The 17,621-nt window shown below is 46.6% G+C and overlaps 1 protein-coding gene across 1 annotated transcript; it reads right to left on the reverse strand.

Annotated features, from left to right (window-relative positions):
- Positions 1-5,996: 5,996 nt before the first annotated feature.
- On the reverse strand, positions 5,997-7,900 carry LOC115657990 (alpha-1,4-N-acetylglucosaminyltransferase-like). Its single transcript, XM_030576412.1, has 2 exons — positions 7,490-7,900; positions 5,997-6,608 (listed from the first exon to the last, which is right to left on the reverse strand). Exons 1-2 carry the CDS (start codon positions 7,898-7,900, stop codon positions 5,997-5,999), a joined length of 1,023 nt encoding a protein of 340 aa, XP_030432272.1.
- Between the last annotated feature and the right edge of the window lie 9,721 nt (positions 7,901-17,621).

The raw sequence follows: 17,621 nt of genomic DNA on the forward strand, positions 1-17,621 counted from the left end.
ACATACATGCAAAGATTAGCTGGGTTGATACTGGGCGGATAAGCAGAGGTTGCTAGAAGCAAGGAATTAGCATTCTCTTTTGCTCCAACACTGCGGGGTTTTGGGGCTCCAGCCGGGGTAGCGGGACGACGGGACATGCTGCGCTCGGCAGGGGGAAAGGGACCGCGGGGTTGCAGTGCTCTGGCTGGGAGAGCGGGACTGCGGAGCTGAGGGGTGCAGCTGGGACAGTGGGGCCGCAGTGCTGTGGGGCTCCGGTCGGGAAAGCGGGCCGTGGGGATGAGCGGCTCCAGGCCGGGGGAGTGGGACTGCGGGGTTGCGGGGCTCTGGCTGGGGTGGCGGGGTTGTGGAGCTCTGGTCGGGAGAGCAGGGCTGCGGGGTTGCAGGGCGCAGCTGGTAGAGTGGGGCCACGGTGTTATGGGACTCTGGCTGGGAGAGCGGGCCGCGGGGATGTGAGACTCCGGCCGGGGTAGCCGGACAACGGGGTTTGGGGCTGCGGCCGGGAGAGCAGGCCGCAGGAATGCTGCGCTCCCGGTTGGGGGAGCGGGACCGCAGGATTGCGGGGCTCCGGCCGGGAGAGCGGGGCTGCGGGGTTGCTGGGCTCTGGCCGGGAAAGCAGGCCGGGGAAAAGCTGGACTAAGGCTGACGGAGCGTGAATGCGGGGTTACGGGGCTCTGGCCGCGGTCGTGGGCCTCCGGCTGGGAGAGCAGAGCTGCGGGGATGCGGGGCTCCGGCTAGGGGAGCGAGGCTGCCACGCTTGGCCAGGGGAGTGGGACCGCGGGGTTGCGGAGCTCTGGCTGGGATAGCAGTGCTGCGGGGTTGCAGGACTTGCTGGGCTCCGACCTGGGGAGCAGGACTGCGGTGTGTGGTGCTCCGGCCGGGAGAGTGGGACTGCGAGGTTGCAGGGCTCAGGGCCGGTGCAAGAATATTTTGCGCCCTAAGTGAAACTTCCATCTTGCGCCCCCCGCCCCCCAAATCACATACATTATACAAAATACACGGTCACAGAGTAACATGTTATAATTTAGAATTTATGTTTCTGTGCTTTAAGTTTAGCAAATTTAGAGACAAGTTCCTCCAAGTCAATGCTGTGAGCAATGTCATGTTCTGGTGACAAGGTAGATAGCCCAGCAAGTCTTTGTTGCAACATTGGTGTTCGCATGTATGTTTTTATCAACTTGAGCTTCCAGAAGCTTCGCTCACCACTGGCCACAGAATCTGGGAGAGTCAAGAGGATGCGAAGAGCAATAACTGTGTTAGGGACACTATCTGTCAGGTGGGGGTTAGGGCTGTGGGGAGGATGGGGTCAGGGGGTTTCCAGCTCAGAGAGACTGGGCTCGGAGCTGGGGGTCAGGGCTGTGGGGAGGATGGGGTCAGGGGGTTTCCAGCTCAGAGGGACTGGGCTCAGAGCTGGGGGTCAGGACTGTTGGGAGGATGGGGTCAGGGGGTTTCCAGCTCAGAGGGACTGGGCTCTGAGCTGGGGGTCAGGGCTGTGGGGGGATGGGGTCAGGGGGGTGCCTGGGTGCACTGGGGCAGCTCAGTTCTGCAGGCTGCCGTTCTCTTCAGCCATCCAGGCACAAGGGGAGCAGCAGCCGGGACCAGCCAAGGACCAAGGGGGCAGGAGCACAGGCACCTGAGACAAAGCTGTGGGGAAGCACTTGCTTACCTTGCTCAACGCATGAGCATCGGGGTCCTCTTTCTTCCTCCACTCCACCAGACCACCGCTGAGGCTCTTTTCTTCTCCATGCCCCTCACTGGGGCTGACGTGGAGGCTGAGCCAGGGAGCAGCCCCCGCTTTCCTCCAGAAGCCCTGGTGTTGCGCTGCCCTCGCAAGGCTCCTGCCATGTGCCCTAAGCAGAGCTGTACAGCTCTGCCCAGCCGCCGGCGCCCCCATCGGCAATGAGAAAAATGGCATAGGCTGGAGCCCCTGCTCTGGGAGGGAGAGGGATTCTGAGCCTCTGCCTGCAGCTCAGGGATTCCCCTGAGTCAGTGCACTGCGGGCAGCCCGAACCTCTGGGCTGCCGCGGCGGCGCCCTGACACAGAGGGGGCCCTGGGCTGCTGGCTGCCGCGGCAGTGCCCTGACCCAGGGGGGCCCTGGGCTGCCAGCTGCCGCGGCGGCGCCCTGACCCAGGGGGGCCCTGGGCTGCCAGCTGCCGTGGCGGCGCCCTGACCCAGGGGGGCCCTGGGCTGCTGGCTGCCACGGCAGCCCCCTGATCCAGGAGACCCCCTGGGCTGCTGGCTGCCGTGGCGGCGCCCTGATCCAGCGGACACCCTGGGCTGCTGGCGGCCACTGCCGCCGGCAGCTCAGACTCCCTCTCTGTCCCAGCAGCAGCGGCTGCTCAACCATTTAAAAAAATATTGGGGGACGCTGCTTTTTGGTGCCCCCAAATCTTGGCGCCCTAGGTAACCGCCTAGTCAGCCTAAATGGTTGCACTGGCCCTGGCAGGGCTCTGGTTGGGGTGGAGGAGTTGCGGGACTCTGGCTGGGAGAGCGGGACCGCGAGTTTGCGGGGCTCCGGCAGGGAGAGCGGGGTTGCTGGGTTGCGGGGCTCCGGCAGGGAGAGTGGGGCCGTGGTAATGCAGGACTCCGGTCTGGGTAGCGGGACCTTGGGGTTGCAGGGCTCCGGCCGGGACAGCGGGACCGCGGGGTTGCAGGGCTCCGGCCACGGTAGCAGGACCACAGGACTTGCCGTGCTCGGCTGGGGGAACAGGACCGTGGAGTTGCTGGGCTCTGGCCAGGAGAGCTGGGCTGCGGAGTTGCGGGGCGTGGCTGGGACAGTTGTGCCGCAGTATTGTAGGGCTCCTGTTGGGAGTGCGGGGCTGTGGTGTTCCGGGGCTCCAGCGGGGGGAGTGAGACCACCGCATTGTGGGTCTCCGGCCTGGGGAGAAGGGCGCAAAAGGCAAAAGCTGACTTTAACATTGTTTCAGTCTGTGTGTTACTTGACTTCGTGTGTTCATTGTCACCAGAGAAGGGAAGGGCTCTGCATAGATGGAAATTTGCCTGGGCATCTGTCATGGTATAATCCCCACTCTGAACCTTAGCGTCCAAAAGATGGGGTACCAGCATGAATTCCTCTACGCTCAATTACCAGCTTAGGACCTGTAGCGCTGCCACCAACCAGGAATTCCAGTGCCTGGTACACTCTGGTCCCCCCAAAACCTTGCCCGAGGAACCCCAAGACCCAGACCCTCTGGATCTTAACACAAGGAAAGTAAACCCTTTCCCTCACCGTTGTCTCTCCCAGACTTCCCCTCCCGGGGTTACCCTGGAAGATCACAAAACAGAGAGGACAATTCACCTTCCTCCCTCCTTCTCTCTTCCCCTCCCAGATTCTCCCTGAGAGAGACAGTAATCCTAACACAGAGAGAAATTAGCCTCTCTCTCCCCCTTCCCTCCTTTCTCCCCACCAATTCCCTGGTGGATCCAGACCCGGTCTCCTGGGGTCTCACCAGAATAAAAAAACAATCAGGTTCTTAAACAAGAAACTTTTAATTAAAGAGAAAAAAACAGTAAAAATTAGCTTTGTAAATTTAAAATGGAATAGGTACAGGGTCTTTCAGCTGTAGACACTGGGAACACCCTCCCAGTCTAAGTATACAAGTACAAATTAGAATCTTTTCAGCAAAATACCAATTTGAACTCCTTCCAACCAAATACACATTTGCAAATAAAGAAAACAAACATAAGCCTAACTCGCTTTATCTACCTCGTACTCACTATTCTGGATCTATAAGAACCTGTATCGGAGAGACTGGAGAGAAACCTGGTTGCACGTCTGGTCCCTCTGAGCCCCCAGAGTGAACAACAACCAAAACTAACAGCACAGCACAAAAACTTCCCTCCCTCAAGATTTGAAAGTATCCTGTCCTCTGATTGGTCCTCTGGTCAGGTGACAGCCAGGCTCACTGTTCTTGTTAACCCTTTCCAGGCAAAGAGATATGAAGCACTTCTGGTCTACTAACTCTTACTTATCTGTTTATGACAGTATCAGCAGAAAATGTTAAGTAAATTTTGCCTTAAAAATTAAAGCTGGTGCTTTGTCATTTTGTGTCATCATTTTTATTTCTTAGCTTTCAGCTATTTAAGTGAACTCTAAATCTTTCATACTGTTTACTAACTGACATTGTATCTCTCTAATCTCCTTCATAACCATCATTGACTTTTTTCCATTTTAATGCTATCCTATAGTATCAGAAACAGTGAGAAAAATAGCAAATAAAGGTACCCGACTATCTTTCTATCTCTATAGAGAATGATAGATATACATGCATCTGTCTCACATAGAGAGCTGTGATGTATATTCCCTGCAGCCAGGGCCAGCTTTAGGAAGTGCAGGACCCAGTTTGAACAGTTTTGATGGGCCCCCGGCAGGGATGACTTAAAAAAAAACACATGTAAAAAAACATGGGGTTTGTACTCACTGGACAGTGCAGTGGCACTTCGGTGAAAAGTCCTTCACTCGCTCCAGGTCCTTGGAGGCACTGTAGGACCCGCTGCCGAAGACCCCATGCAAGTGAAGGACCCACCGCCGAAGTGTCTTCGAAGACCCAGAGTGAGTGAAGAACTTGCCACCGAAGTGCCACCGAAGACCCAGAGCGCTGCCAGATGAGTAAAAGTTAAAAAGGTGCCTCTAGCCAGGGAAGGGATTCGTACTGGGCCCGGGGCCCGATTCAGGGGAATTGGTGGTATAGGCCTAAAGCCAGCCCTGCTTACCAGTCAGAGAGGGGATTTGAACTGGCATCTCCTTCACACAGTGTGAGTTCTCTAACCACTGGGCTAAAGGTTATAAGAGAGACTGCCTTCCTCTGCCCATTTTGTGCTGATTTAGGCGTACTCAGAGCATACCTTCCAGGCTGGGCCCTGCAGGCAGCACATGTAACTAGAGGCAGAAACTTAGGTGCCAAGGGAACTTAAATCATGAGTTCAGCACCTACAGAGTTAAGCAGTAGCTGAATGGGGGGGTTGTGAATTGTGGTAGTGCCTAAAATTGGGCTTAGGTGCCTGGTTCCTTTGTGGATATTGGCCTTCATCTCCAGGCCTTGGTTCTCCAGCTGTACAATGGGGAGAATAGCACTTCCCATCCTCACAAGGTTGTTGGGAGGTTAAATTCAATAATTTAAATGAGCTGCACAAATACTGTAAGAATAGGGCCATAAGAAACAATGAATAAACACAACTCCCTTTTTCTCTTCACTCCATCCCAGAAGCTTGAAGGAGGCTTGAGAGGGGAATATAAATTCAGAGCTATTGGAGTGTGTTAGATATTTTATTTACATGTGCATTTAAAATGTCACTGGCCACAAGGTAGGGTACATAGCTGAAGCAAAAGAGAGGAAAAATAAAAATGTTAATGAACACTTGGAGTGGGATTATGATTGATTGTCATTATATTCATTATACCTGAACATTGATATTACAGTAGCACGGAGAGGCCTGAGACAGTTTGGGGCCTCATTGCACAAAGTGCTGTACAATCACACAGCAAATGACAGGACAAAATTTCCCAAAGCATTTAAGAAGCCAGATTGTTGAAGGCATTTAGGCCACTAAAGATGCAGATAGATGACTAATGGGATTTGCGAAAGCATTTATCTGCATCTGCAGGCACCAAATATCTTGCAAAATGGGACCCTTGGGTTCCTAGGTCGCACTGATTTTCACTGGATCTTTGGCTCCCAAAGCCAACATGACTTGAAAGTGGGACTCAGGCTCCTACATCACTTAGCTGCTTTGGAAACTTGTACCCTAAAAGACAAAACATACTAACCCTTGGTGATGACATGATATTTACGCCCCCCCCCCCACCACCTTTCTACACATTTCATTAGGGGAAACTTGGGAAAAGAGGTGGTTTCCAAGAGGTTCTCTCCTACAAAGTGGTCTGCAGACAAAAAACTCCTGAGAGTCACTGACTAAGAGGAGGTACACATTGTGAACAGTTTATTTTAGTCACAGGATTATCAGGGCTGGAAAGAACACCTCATTCTTCTAGATCCAGTCATTCAATCTTGTTTTGTTGCGTATTACCACTGCCTTCTGTGCCTTGAATAAGATCCTTGTAAGTGGTAGGGCAGTATGTTTTGTACAGATTTTCCGCTAATGTGTTACTTCCTGCAACCACAGTCTTGTGTTCCTTGTTCATGAAGTTCCACAGGTGCAAAGCATAGGAGTCATTGAAGTCAGGGTTTGTATCCCAGACCTCATAGTATTGCCTCCATGCTGGGTAAGGGATGGGATAGAAACGCTGAGGATGTAAGAAGGAAATGTTCTGACAGCTCTGATGCTCCACATTATGGAAATCGGTCAGGTTGCACAAGGCTCGCAACCTCCTCGTCATTAAGAATGGGCCTTGGTTTCCCCAAATATGTCCATTGTAGTTTTGAACAAAATCTTTCATGCAATCCCAAATGAACCAGTGATGGTGAGGAAAGCCAAAAATCCCATTGCTGGAGATCTGTGAAGCCTGAGATGCCAGGAAGTTTGCCACTGGAATAGGCCTGATGGAGATGACATCTGTGTCCATGTAGATCCCACCATATTTCCAGATCAGTGCAAGTCTGCTGGCGTCAGAGCTAATATGAACCCAATGCTTTTCCTGGGTTGCATTTACCTGCAGAGTTGGAAAGGGATCAAAGAGATGCAATGGACTCCACTTCGAAATTTCTAAACACCTGAGCCCATTAGCTATATGTTTTATAAAACTCTCAGCAGTGTCTAGCCTCATTTTAATCCCTTTAAAAATTAATGTCTGTTTTTCTTTTTCAGCTATGAAACTTTGCTGGAAAAAGGCAAGAGCAGATGTAGGTTTTGTTTAATGTGATTCTACAAGTGTTTCCAAGGTGCAGTAAACTCCAAGGAAACATGCAATATTTATGAAATAATGAGACTATAAATCATTAACTGTAATTTCCACAAAAACAGCCCTGCCTCATCTCAATTTACACACTCACTGTCTGATCCAAAGCCCGTGAGATTCAATTGAAAGAGTCTCATTGACTTCAGTGGGCTTTGGAATAGGCCCCTCCTGGCAATCTCTAAAGAGGATAAAAAGAGAGAGAGAAATTCAGGCCTTGGGTTATGCTGGTGCATGGAGGGCTGGAGTACCAGTATAGCAGCCAGCTCCCTATTTATTCTCCAGACTCTCCACTTTCATTTAAAAATAAATAAACTAAAGAAGTCCTTAGCTGTAGTGGTTGCCTATAGACCCATGAACACATGAATCAAGTGCCAGACTAATGCAGTGAGGCCTGCCTGAGTTTTCAGACAGGACTCAAGGGACTCAGAACAAGAACTCAAATGTCCATAACAATTTCAATAAATATTTGACTAATGCCTGGAGAACTGTCATGAACCAGGGATCCATACTGAGTGAAACAAATTAACAACAGCGTCAAAACTTCAATAAAATGCACAAAAATGTTCTTTTCATTTTCCACAACCTCTACTTTAAATCTTATTCAAAAACACTTTTCCCTTAATATTTCCTCTCACCTTATGATACCATGTGACCAGAGGTGTCTCCTGGAACAAAGTTTCCATCTGTAAAGGAAAAATGAAGACATTCTTCATAGCAGATGAAAGTGAGAAGGCTTTGTAAGTGGAATTTGAATCCAACCATGTGCTATTGTTCAGGCCTTTCATGAAGAAAACAACAGGTCTGTCATGGTAGATCCTGGCAGCAGATTCCACAGAACATGAAACCAGTGGAGGAGGCTCGAGGCGATCTGTGGTCTCCACAAAGATGATGCTTCTGCTCTGGCTCATAACATCCTCTTGAGTCAGGAATCCCTTAGTAATAGGCGTATAAGAGAAGACAAAGCCAGACTGCAGGGAGAGTTCATACAAAATGGCAAACAGAAAGACAAAAAAGAAACAGAGAACTATTTGGATCTCCTTCAACATCCTTGCTTTTCCTTAAAAAACAAACAAAGTCAATGTTAGTGGTTCATTGTTTATCCCTGGGAGAAAAATGTGACAGGATGATACAAAATTAATCAGGATAGTTAAGTCCAAAGCTGACTGAGAAGAGTTACAAAGGGATCTCACAGAACTGGGTGACTGGGCAACAAAATAGCAGATGAAATTCAATGTTGATAAATGCAAAGTAATACACACTGGAAAACATAATCCCAACTATACATACAAAATGATGGGGTCTAAATGAGCAGTTACCACTCAAGAAAGAGATCTTGGAGTCATTGTGCATTGTTCCATGAAAACATCCACTCAATATGCAGCTGCAGTCATAAAGGCTAACACAATGTTAGGAACCAATAAGAAAGGGATAGCTAATAGAACAGAAAATATCATAATGATGCTATATAAATCTATGATATGCCCACACCTTGAATACACTATGCAATTCTGTTTGCCCCATTTAAAAATGATATTTTAGAAATGGGAAAAGTACAGAGAAGGGCAACAAAAGTGATTAGGGGTATGGAACAACTATCAAATGAGAGATTTAAAAATGGGGATTGTTCATTTTAGAAATGAGATTATTAAGGGAGGATATGATAGAGGTCTATAAAATCATGAATGACATAGAGAAAGTGGATAAGGAAGTGTTATTTGCCCCTCACATAATACAAGAATCCAGAGTCACCCAATGAAATTAATAGGCAGTAGGTTTAAAACAAACAAAAGGAAGCACTTTTCACACAACACACAGTCAACATGTAGAACTCATTGCCAGAGGACACTGTGAAGGCCAAAAGTATAACTGGGTTCAAAAAATAATTATATAAATTCATGCAGGATAGGTCCCTCAATGACTATTAGCCAAGATCATGAAGGCTGTAACCCCATGCTCCAGGTGTCTCTAAAATTCTGACTGCCAGAAGTTGGGAGTGGACTCAATAATTGCCCTATTCTGTTAATCCCCTTTGAAGGATCTGGCACCACATACTGTCACAAGACAGGCTACCAGGCTACATATGGCTATTCTTATGTTCAAGCTACACCAAAACTCTACTGTGAGGATCCTGGATACTCTGCCATGTTGGTGGAAATTCAGACTCCCCCTGGATTGTTTATTTGGATGTCAAATTTACTTTGCTCTATGTTTTTTTCACCTATTCAGTTTTCAGTAAGCCACTGACTGTTGTAACGGCATCAGAGAAATTGTTCAGGAGAAGCTGGACGGTTTGGCAGTGATTACAGTGTAGCAACTGATAGGAAGGATACGTTTCCTCATAAGTTCTGGAGGAAAAAAAGGCAGGACTTGGTTGCAACCTCAATGTGAAGGCAGAAGGAGAAGGAGTCAAATATGTTTATATGTATGTGCATGCACAGTGTGTTTATGTTGGTGCATGTGTGTGTGTGTGTGTGAGAGAGAGAGAGAGATTTGGAATCTCAGGGTCACATACAAACATTCCATTGATTTTTTTTCTTTCCTTTCTAAATCTTCATTCCCACTTAGCTAATAATTCATCCTGAGGGGCTGATGTTGGAGGAGCTCGACCCTCCAGTTCCATTGTGAAAGACAGTGCCCAGCCTGCCAATGCCTAATTTATTTGGGGGTTCGGGGAAGGTGAGGGGGAGTACACACAGCTGACTCAGCAATCAACCAGCCTCAACTTTTCAAATAGACAGTAGTGCACTGTAGACCGCTGGACCTCCAGCAGGCTGTACTTGTCAATACAATTTGCCAGTGAGACCTAGAGAACAATGAACCAAAGTGTGAAAAGGACATGAGAAATAATAAATAGAGGTAGGTATGTTGACCCTCAAATACAAAGTCTGTGTGTGTCTCTTTCACGTATACCCCTTCTGTAATATTTCTAGTTCTTGTAAAATGCATAAACTAAAATCTGATGCTCAATTCTGTCTGAGGACCCCCAAAAAAGTGTGGTTGCAATAAATTTCAAAATACTCCAGAAGGCAAATTGTGGAAACCGAATAAGCCGACATGCCAACAGATATCAGTTCTGTGTGTGACAACATAAAGAAAAAAAATGAATCTTTGTTGTCTTATTCCGAAGAATTGTTTTCCGTGGTTAGTGTTCCAAAGCCACTAGGTGTTGAGTTATGTATTCAATTCACATTTGACCTGGGGGCAACTGTTATCAAAATGTTCACTTCTTTTCTCAAGTTAAGAAGGCTGCAGAACCAAGCATTAAAAATACATGCCGGCCATTAAATAGATTACCCTGTCAAGTGGTTTCTTTTTCTTGTGCATCAGACAAGATGCCAACTTGCAGGCCTTCCTTGATAAGATATTTCTTTTCTCTTGCTTGTTTCAATATTTCAAACACAATATGGAAAAGGGAATGAGACTGTGAGAAACAGTAGCAAGAATGCCAACCTGTTACAGCCCTGGTAATATTGTGCAATAATTCCCTCAACTTAGTCTGTGAAATACTTGTTAAAGAAAGGTACAATCTAATTGCCAGTAAATAATAACACTTTGTGTAGACAACTTCCACAAGTGAATTGGCAAGTCCGTTGGCCCACTCGTTACATCTAACATTTGCCATCTTACCAATATTTGGGACAATTATACTTCTGCAATGTCTTGGAAGTCTCATGGATCTTGAGATGCTATGGGAAGCTCTGCCATTAACAGGCTGACAACAACCTTTCTCATTGGACAGAGGCAGTATTTGAGGGGACCCTGGAACCTGAATGAAAACATTTCACTCACACTCTGACTAGGTACTACAGAGATGATGCTGGTAGGAAGATGGAAGAAGTTTGAGGAACTGTGAGGAACTACAACCTCACTCTCTGTTTGGAGCATTGACTCCTTATAGACACAGGTGGAAGGTCATCTTGGGATTCTTCTGGTGACTTCACTGGTCCTAGGTAAGAATGTTGTTTTCTGTCTTTGTCTAGCCAGCAGATTACCCCCTTTTTTCTTAGATGCAAGACTAGCTGTGGTGATGCACATCATCTTTACCTCCAGGCTAAACTAGTACAGCACACCACCCCTGCACTGGCTGTGAAGGGAGGGTATATAGCAGAGTTTGGCAACCTTTGAGAAGTGGTGTGCTGAGTCTTCATTTCTTCACTCTAATTTAAGGTTTTGCGTGCCAGTCGTACATTTTAACGTTTTTAGAGAGTCTTTCTATAAGTCTAATATATATAACTAAACTATTGTTGTATGTAAAGTAAATAAGGTTTTTAAAATGTTTAAGATGTTTCATTTAAAATTAATTTAAAATGCAGAGTCTCGCAGACTAGTGGCCAGGCCCCGGGCAGTGTGAGTGCCACTGAAAATCAGCTTGAGTGCTGCCTTTGGCACACATGCCATAGATTGCCTACTCCTGGTATATAGTGTCTGTATTGTTTGCATTTCAGTGTTTGGGGCGTTCTTAGGTCTGGTCTTCAACAATTTTGTACTGGAATAACTCTGTCCATCATGGGTGTAATTTTATACCAAACTAGTAATCCAGGTACAGTGCTTAGTGTGGACACAGTTATAAATGTGCCTTGGACACTTTCCTTTATGGATACCAATATAAGCCCCTTTATACTGATTTAGCTATATCCACACTGGGGTAGAGAGGAGGGGCACCACTTTAACTCAGCTGGTATAGTTAGAAAATACCAGTTGTTCCATCTCTTTTGTTCTTATTTTACCTTCTTCATCTGGCTCCACTCCCCTTTTCCTGATTTTCCTTTCTAATCACAGGCACCATCACTGAGTTTCCCTTCTTACATTGTTTTCAGGATGTGACTCCTCTTTTCCTTCTTCATCCAGCTAACACTATAGGTCTGTTTCTCTCACACCCTGAAGTGTCTCCTCTACCTCCTCTCCTGCATTTGCTGCTTCTCCTTTCTTCCTGTTTTCTCCTCAGATTCTGTCCCCACCTGGGACAAGGCCCTCTCAGCAGCACTCTGGTCATGGACATTGCTGCAGCCTGAAGCTGCTGCAAGCCCAGCAGGAAGCAATTATGCACTTTCTGTCAGGGGATTGTGAGCACCTGGGTGCTGCTAATGGGGTAACTGGGAGGATACAAATGGAAGGAAGAGGAAGCTGAGAGGGAGATCCTGGACTGAGCAGTGATGGTGGCATGGAAGCGTCCTCTTGCTGCAAGCCCGCATTATGTTGTTATATAAGAAGAGAATCACTACACACCTTGGTGACAGATAACAACCCGGGGAGGGGGTGTTTGTGGCCATGAGGCCACACAAACTGGCCAGGCAGCTGAGTACATAGGATAGTGGTGAAGACACCCTGTGACACCAGCTCAATAGCATAGTTCTCTTTTCTAACATATCTAGTCATTCTCTCTCTCTCTCTCTGTCCCACTCTCCAACTCACACCCCACCATGCACACCCTCCACTCCTACATCAGGCTTGGAGAGTTGATCAGATACCTACTAGCCACAGGACTCACCCTACTAACCAAAGAAGGCTGTGGAAGGTGGAAGTGCCCCAACTGTCGTGAGCAATCTTCCTGGTGAACAGCTGCTGAGGAAACGGGGAGGGTGCTGTGTAGTACTGGGGTGCTATCTCTAGAGCCTGCTCTGAATTTCTGCTTTTCTTCATCGGGGCCAGGAAGCTCTGTGACTCTCTTCTTGAGGAATTGCCACTGAATTCTGCTTTGGGGCAGATTCTTTTGCCACCTCTGTGGAAGAGACCAGGGACCTGGCCCATATGTCCTGAAGGCTCCCCGAGTTCCGTGCAGATCTCAGGGATCTTTCAGCGGTAAGGGGCCATTGTGTCCCTGCATCTTTTTGGGGGGCCATCTGTGACTCCACTCCAGGTCTTTGTCAGTGCTGCCAATGACTCTCCCAGTCAGTACCTATCCCTAGAACCCTATTGTGAAGGCGTTCCCCAACACAAGGGGCTCAGCATGAAAGTTAATACAGCTGGCTGTGGGGGGACATGCATCTCACAGCTCCATCCTTTCTGCCTCATTGCTGCCTGATCCCCAGTCACAGATCCCCAGAGCCATGGAGAGCCCTCCATGGGTCCTGGGAAGGGGGGAATTGATGTTGGGTGGGAGACAACCATGCACATTGAGTCCCCTTTGCTCATGGTTCATCTGAGCATGATATGCCACTAGTATATTTTGTTTTCAAAACTCTTTTGACTGTGTTTGCTTTAAAAATAATTCAAACTCTCCACAGAATGAGACGGGGCGAGGTGGTCGAATCTATTCAGAATAATCCCCCAGAATTCCCCAAAGATTCCTGACAAGCTTAGTTATAACATATAAGTTTAGAATTGAATGGATAGGTCAAAGCATAATGCCTTGGGTTGTCATATATATGCTTGGGGCGGTTTCCCTCCCTTGTTTGACCATTTCAGAATATTGCTGGATATTTTTAAATGGGCTGAAACTTTTAATCTACACAATTTTTTTAGTTCAGATTTGGTTTAAGGTTGGACTAAGGAGCAGTTACTGTAAAATCCTCTTTTATCTGAACGGATTTGCACATATCATAAATATAAATCCATATAATCTGCAAGAAAAGATAAATAATACCTATATCTAGCAATCTGTCATTGCCATACATTCCATCACCATGCACACTCATCTATCTATCCAGGGCTCATCACCATAGTATCTGAGCACCTCCTAGTAAAATAATCGGCTCTCTGAAACTCCCCTCCTTCCCTGGCAACAAGAAACAAGCTTAGGCTTTCGTTTTGTTTATATGAATGAATCTATGAAAACGCAGGTTCTGTTGTGGGACTGTCTGGATAAAGGGATGGGTTTTACATTAGGCTCTGCATGCAGTAAGATTAGTAATTGTTCTTAATTCTTCTGACAGTGGATTCCCAGAGACACTATTGTTTGTAGTAGACATGACACCATCTGAACTGCATAGGTCAGTTATCTCTTTTCTGAATCGGCTATAGTCAATTATCGATTAAATTACAAATTCTATTAAAAGTAGAGTTAGAGCCCACACATGCACTTCAAGGCCAGCTGCATCTCAGTGTGGGCTCTAACTCTACTTTTAATAGAATTTGTAATTTAATCGATAATTGACTATAGCCGATTCAGAAAAGAGATAACTGACCTATGCAGTTCAGATGGTGTCATGTCTACTACAAACAATAGTGTCTCTGGGAATCCACTGTCAGAAGAATTAAGAACAATTACTAATCTTACTGCATGCAGAGCCTAAAGTAAAACCCATCCTCTAGATCATATAATATTTAATACATAGAATAGTTATATATCCATGAAACTAAAACAAATCATGTGAATTATGTCAAATCTTATACAATTTCCGTCTCATTTTCTGATTTTACTTTTGAGATATTTATAAATAAATCAAAACTCACCTCTTTGATCAGAAAAAGCCAGACAGAGCTTGCAATCTGCTGGAAACCAGTGCTGAATTATTTTGAATTTGGATGCTTTTGAAAGCAGGCACTAGAGTGAGCAGGAAGGTTGGAGAAGTCCATGACTTGGTGCCTTAGAATACAGACTGCCTATGCAGTACATTCACGCCAGGTGGAACTTTCAGAGCGGTATCTTTTGCCTTGCTTTTGAGCCGTGCTGGTGTTTGCACTCTGTCTCCATTGAGATAAGAGGAGGAAACACAAAGAGCTACATTTGCAAATGTGTAGGACTATAAACACAAGAAAGGATGCTGCACAAAAACATGTGAATTTGCAGTGCAACGATGAGTACTTTCCAGTGAAAAAATGCAGGCACTGCTACTTTGAAGGTGCACAGTTGCACTGCTAACAAAATGGAGGAGCATATGTGCACAGTGGAAAATTGCACCTGCGACTGGGACAGATGCTGACTGAAGTGGGCACAAAATGATAGCTTATGTTCACCTATTTGGGGCACAGTTTTATCTGTGGGCACATGGAAATTAGGTGTGGATCTAATTTCTTAAGCAAATTTAACTGTTCCTCCTTGGACTTGAAATGGGAATCAGGGATGTGTTGTCACTTGTAATTTGTACAAAGTCCTGGAAGGAGAGCTGCTACTTTCTCTAGGGAGGAGAGGTAAATTTGGTGGCATAGTTTGCAATGCTATGAATTGCTTTCGAGGAAGGATTTGAACCACGAGTCTCTGAGGGAGTGGTAGTGTCTCCTGCATATTCAGCCGCTACACTTGGTATTCAGCCACTACACAAATGCCTTGTTTCAAAGGTCTCTTATGAAGCTATACCTCCTCAGTAGATGAGACACATGACATACTCCTGCATTCTGGACCACTACGGCTGTGTGGAGATGTCTGGTGATGATAGAACAGAACTCCTTCATGTTGCCATGGGCCACCTCACACCCTAGAGGAGGCTGCCATTGGAGGGGTGTGAACTACAGAACCCAGAATAGGGAGCTTGGATTAAGCCAGGAAGCTTTCTCCTGACTTGCCGGTCACAGGATACTGCAATAACTAATCCCCTTTACAAGGGCACTCAGACAGGCCACATCAACTTCTAAAGGATAAGAAGTTCCTGCATGCTCTCTGACCGAAGCCTGTAGTCTGCCAGCCCAGCCTACTGATCCATAACCCCTCAGGTATATCCTGGCTCCTGTAAGTGAGACTCACCTTGTAACTCTTACCAGGGGTTCTGGGTACCCTGTGCCCATGTGCACCTTTGTAGGAATCACTTCTATACCCTATTGAGGAAGCTAACCCAGGGTATTTAAATGCTGACTGGGAGTTGATCAGCTCCTGCCCTGTTCATGGAGACTGTGCCCTCTTCATTCCCTTTCTCCATCCTCTCTGAAGCTGAGTTTGGCCACAATGTGAGGTGGGAGTGTGCTGCTGGTTTGTTTCTGGCTGCTGAGTATCAACTGGCAAGTGCAACAAGGCCATGCCCGGCAGCCGGTGTTGGCTGCTTTCTGGTTCAGGCATTACAGAAGCAATCTCTGGTGCAAATCTTTGCACCAAGTGAATCTCACAGGCAGCTCTACCGTGACACTGTGCACAGCATCCTTACCGGGGCTCATCCATTATTTTCTTCATTCCTTTCTGACCACTGGATTGGCCAGTTCCCAGCCCACTAGAAGAGGTTACACATTGCACACAGATATTCAGATACACGGTAGCAGCCAAGTAAAGCCACAAAGTTACTACCACTGAAATACAAATGCATTCTGCTTGCCCCACTCCTCCATAGCTATGTTGCACCCCAGGTTGCAATGTCCCTGGAAACCCAATATTGTGGCCTAGCTCCTGTTGTGTTTGCTTTCTGAAACATGTGGTTCCTGTTTCAAATGGCTCATGGAGGATATAGCATTGTTCATGCTGCCAAAACAGAGCAGTGCAAACACTTGCCATATGTTATCTAGATATTCTGCTCTTAATGGATAAATAATGGCACGTGGATTATGCCAAGAGGGTTTAATTTACACTGACTATAGCTTTGCTTACACTGCAACTGAATATATAAGTGCCCAGAAACACCTCAGCCCACCCCAGAGAGCAGTACAAATGGCAACATGGGAATCTGCCTAAAAAACTGGCTCCGTCCTAGTTTGGCCAGACTTGAGGATTGGGCCCACAATTTCCAGTTCATTCTGCAACAAAATATGATGGTCTGAATGCAGCCCCTGAAACCAGTGGAGTTACACCAGAGAGGAACGTGGCTAACGTCTGTCTTTTCTCAATGAACATCAGTACTGTCTGCCGAGCTTACAGCATGCATTCGGAGAATAATATTGGGGCATGTATAGGATCAGATGATATGTTTAATAAACATTCTATTCTAGCTTTTATCTAGCACAGTGTTGGCCTAACATGACAGCTTCTTCCTACCTCAGTGATTCACTAAACAACTGAATGTGTAGGTGACCCCCAGGGTCCCAGGAGTTTGACATTTGAATTTCTTGTGTGCGTCACTACTGCGGAAAGGACAGTGTAAAATTAGAGCTCTGGGCATTGCAGATCACAAACCATCTGAGGGAAATAGTCATTTCAAATGCCTGGAGGTTGTAGAGTGACAAGGCTTTGCTGTGAATACACTTGCACTGGTCAATAGCTTCTGCAAAGCCTGGGGATTACTTGGGTAATATGCCAGAACTGTGCAGCTTCATATAAGGCCAGAGATAATAGTCCAGAAACTGCCACGGTGGTTGGTGATAGGCCTCTGTCACTGTGTGATCTGAGAAGCACGTGTAGAGGACAAAGAAAGTGACTAGGGTGGCAGCCAGAAGGATGGCCAGCAGCACACCAGTGAGCTGCCACAACAGAACCAGAATCCACTTGGGGCGCAGCCTGCAGAATAAGGAGACACAAACACAGGGCACGTTACACCAACACACTGACACACTGCGCATTACACAAACACACTGCATGTTACACAGACACACTACATATTATGCAAACACACTGACACACTGCATGTGACACAAACACATTTGTTGGCAGGAATGTTTATGAAAACTTTTAAAGACAATAACAGTGTTATTTGCCTTAAGGATTTTACCTAACTCCCACTGAAGACTGTGGGGGACTGTCACAAATTTCAGTGGGAGCTGGACTGGCCACTAAATAAATTTTGAACTCCTCAGTGTGGATATTTGCACCAGAAACCTAATTTTAGGGTTACTCTCATCCAGCCATGCAGCATATATTTCTGAGTCATGAATAGATTTGAGATCATCAGAAGCTGTTTATGGGCAACTGGCAAAGTGACAAAGGCAAATTGTTGAAAGAATGATTCACTATGAATGGTTTGCTCAGCCCTACCC

This window comes from Gopherus evgoodei, chromosome 9 (assembly GCF_007399415.2).
Source record: "Gopherus evgoodei ecotype Sinaloan lineage chromosome 9, rGopEvg1_v1.p, whole genome shotgun sequence".
Taxonomy (NCBI): Eukaryota; Metazoa; Chordata; order Testudines; family Testudinidae; genus Gopherus; species Gopherus evgoodei.